The following is a 2,648-nucleotide window of genomic DNA, read 5'->3' on the forward strand; positions in this document are numbered from 1 at the left end:
TGTGTGTGTGTGTGTGTGTTGCGTGCGTGCGTGCATGCGTGCGTGTGTGTGTGTGTGTGTGGATGATGTAGACTAGCCTATATTTTGGGGATGGTATGGACAGATATTTGGTTTGATGATATGTTGTGTACAACATGGACTTAAGCATTTGGATGTGATGTGCCCCCTTATGACATCACTGATGACATCGTCAGTGTGTGTGTGTGTCCCCTTATGACATCAGTGTTGACATCATCAGTCTTATGCCTCTGTGTGTGTGTGTGTGTGTGTGTGTGTGTGTGTGTGTGTGTGTGTGTGTGTGTGCGCCTGATGACATCACTTCCAGTTGAGTGACATCACTTCCTGCACGAGTTGCACCTCGGGGCGAGCTGCAGAGTGAAGTAATTGGCGGCAGCTGGCATTTTTCGGGATTGGTGGTGCCGAGCAAACCCGAGGGGCGAAGGGACACAGACGGGACCACAACGGGGGGAAACAGCCCTTGGAGTAAGCACAGGATCAATGCTCTCAATGCATCAGAAAAGGAGAGGTCATCTCCTAGATCCTGAATCCCTTGCGTGTTAGTAATCTGTTAGCCTGGCCAGCTGACTCACTCACCTGTTCTCTCCCTTCCAGTTTGGGCTGCCGAACGAGCCGTCATCGTGAAACCCTGTGGTCAACATAGGACTCCCGTTGCTCACCATCCCCATCTCCAAGCGCTATCCAGCGTCTCCAGGCGCCATCTCCCTCTCAAACGCTATCTAGCGTCTGCAAACGCCATCACCATCTCCAAATGCTATATCTAGCATCATCAATGTCATCGCCCACGCAGGACGCACAGCCAACACGCCGCAGGTAGGTAAAACTACAGTATACAAAAACTGCTTTGATGTAGTAATTTTACAAAGTTTCAAATTAATTCCTGAATTTTCTTTTGTTAATAACAATCTCATGAGTAAATAGTTGTTTGTCAAATTGTATTTGCCATAAAAAATGTTTAGAGTGATAACACGTTATAGACTAGAGGCTATTTTGCACGGATACAGTATATAGGTGTGCCTTGAGATTTTGTCTCGCCCCTTTGGGTTCGCAAACCACTGCCTGAGACAACATATTACTACCGTTTCAGGCACCTCAGTTGCAGCTCCGAACTGTGCCCTCCCATCCCACCAGTTGTGACCCACTCTGCATCCTCACTCAGACTCAGGAAAGGCCAGTTTGCCGACCTGGCTGCCACAATCAGGTCCTGGGAGGACGACCTAAGCCACCCGCCCATTCGCAAAGAGAATGCCCAAGGGAAGCCTGCTACCGCCTGTGTTCCCAAACTGTCCTCCAGAGACGCCATTGGTAGGTTTTTCCCCCAGTCGTCTTATTCCTCAGCACAAATGGACAATAATGTTATTTCTGTGTCCGTGTCTATTTCAGTGAATCAGATTTTTATTCATTACTTTATTATTACTTATGTTAACTTTCTAATAGTTTATTTGACTACCAGCTCTATTATGAGAGCACAATGCTTACTGATGCATTTCATAAACACTGATAAACTGTATACTGTACAACAGGCTAGACAGACTGCAGTTCTGCGGGGGTATTGCGAGAAAAACGGCAATAGGTCTTTAAGCTTATTATTATGTCCATTAATTTTGCCTAATGTCAACATTGTTTGAGCATAAATAGCCCAATCTGCGAACCCAGAGTCTTTTTCGGCACGTAAATAGACTCTGGGACAGCCGTAACTTTTTTTTAGGATTCCTGTACAGCGCGGATCTTCCGCCCGGGACTTCCACTTCCGTGCAGCGGTGCCTTTTAAAAACATACATTGCGTCGCTTTTATTTTGAATACTAAATGTCAAAATGTGTATATAATATATTCACTAGCGTTCAGGAACGGAACTCTTATATTCACCGGTACAACAAAAGTGCACTGCGCAGAGGCAGAAGTCCCGGGCGGAAGATTCACGCTGTACAGGAAGCCTAAAAAAAAGGTACGGCTGTCCCAGAGTCCCAGATTGTGAATAGCCTAACCTACTTACTCATAAACTGTAGGCACGGAGCATTCCTCCTGTTGCAGTCGTGGATCGTATAGGCTACTTTTTTACTTTCACTTATGCCTTTCACCTTGCTGTGTGAGGTGGTTTCCTCTTTTCTTTTTTTAATGAATGAGCTGAGCTTCAATCTGTCTTCCCGCGGGGACTTTTTAAGACAGATGTCGATTCGGTGCTATGACTACCTCCACTGGCGGAACGAAAGGCGTAACAAAATGACACTCTATTACGTTCCTGTGACTTTTAGACAGGAGGCGAGGCGTAACGATGCCACAGTGATTGCGGCTTTCACAGGCTGTGTAAAAGGGGCTTAGGTCTGGAGTAATCTCTGGGCTTCTGCAGCCAAGCAAAGACCAACAGATGTAGCCTATAGAGGGGGAAAACACCGCCTACCTCAAAACTTCACTATAGAAAAAAATAACAACATTGCAACAACATCAGTATCTGTGTATGAATTTCTAAAATCCAATATAACTTAGGCATAGCATTACTTCAACGTAACACATATTACAGGCACATTGCTAAATGTGCTTGAGAAATTAAATGGTACAAAGAACTGAGCAAGTACAAACAGGGATGCAAACACCGTGCATGGCGATTTTTTCCCATGTAAATTTAGGTTGG

The 2,648-nt window shown here is 45.4% G+C and overlaps 1 protein-coding gene across 1 annotated transcript in view; it reads left to right on the forward strand.

Moving 5' to 3' along the window:
* Window positions 1-725: 725 nt before the first annotated feature.
* The window catches only part of LOC310781886 (uncharacterized protein), a 3,524-nt gene continuing 1,601 nt past the window's right edge, over window positions 726-2,648 (forward strand). Inside the window, exons 1-2 of the mRNA XM_083642519.1 lie at window positions 726-831; window positions 1,106-1,323. Of these exons, the coding sequence (XP_083498645.1) occupies window positions 770-831; window positions 1,106-1,323 (280 nt within the window). The 5' untranslated portion in view covers window positions 726-769. The remainder of the gene's footprint in view (window positions 832-1,105; window positions 1,324-2,648) is intronic.

This window comes from Poromitra crassiceps (genome assembly GCF_964638095.1).
Source record: "Poromitra crassiceps genome assembly, chromosome: 9".
Taxonomy (NCBI): domain Eukaryota; kingdom Metazoa; phylum Chordata; class Actinopteri; order Beryciformes; family Melamphaidae; genus Poromitra; species Poromitra crassiceps.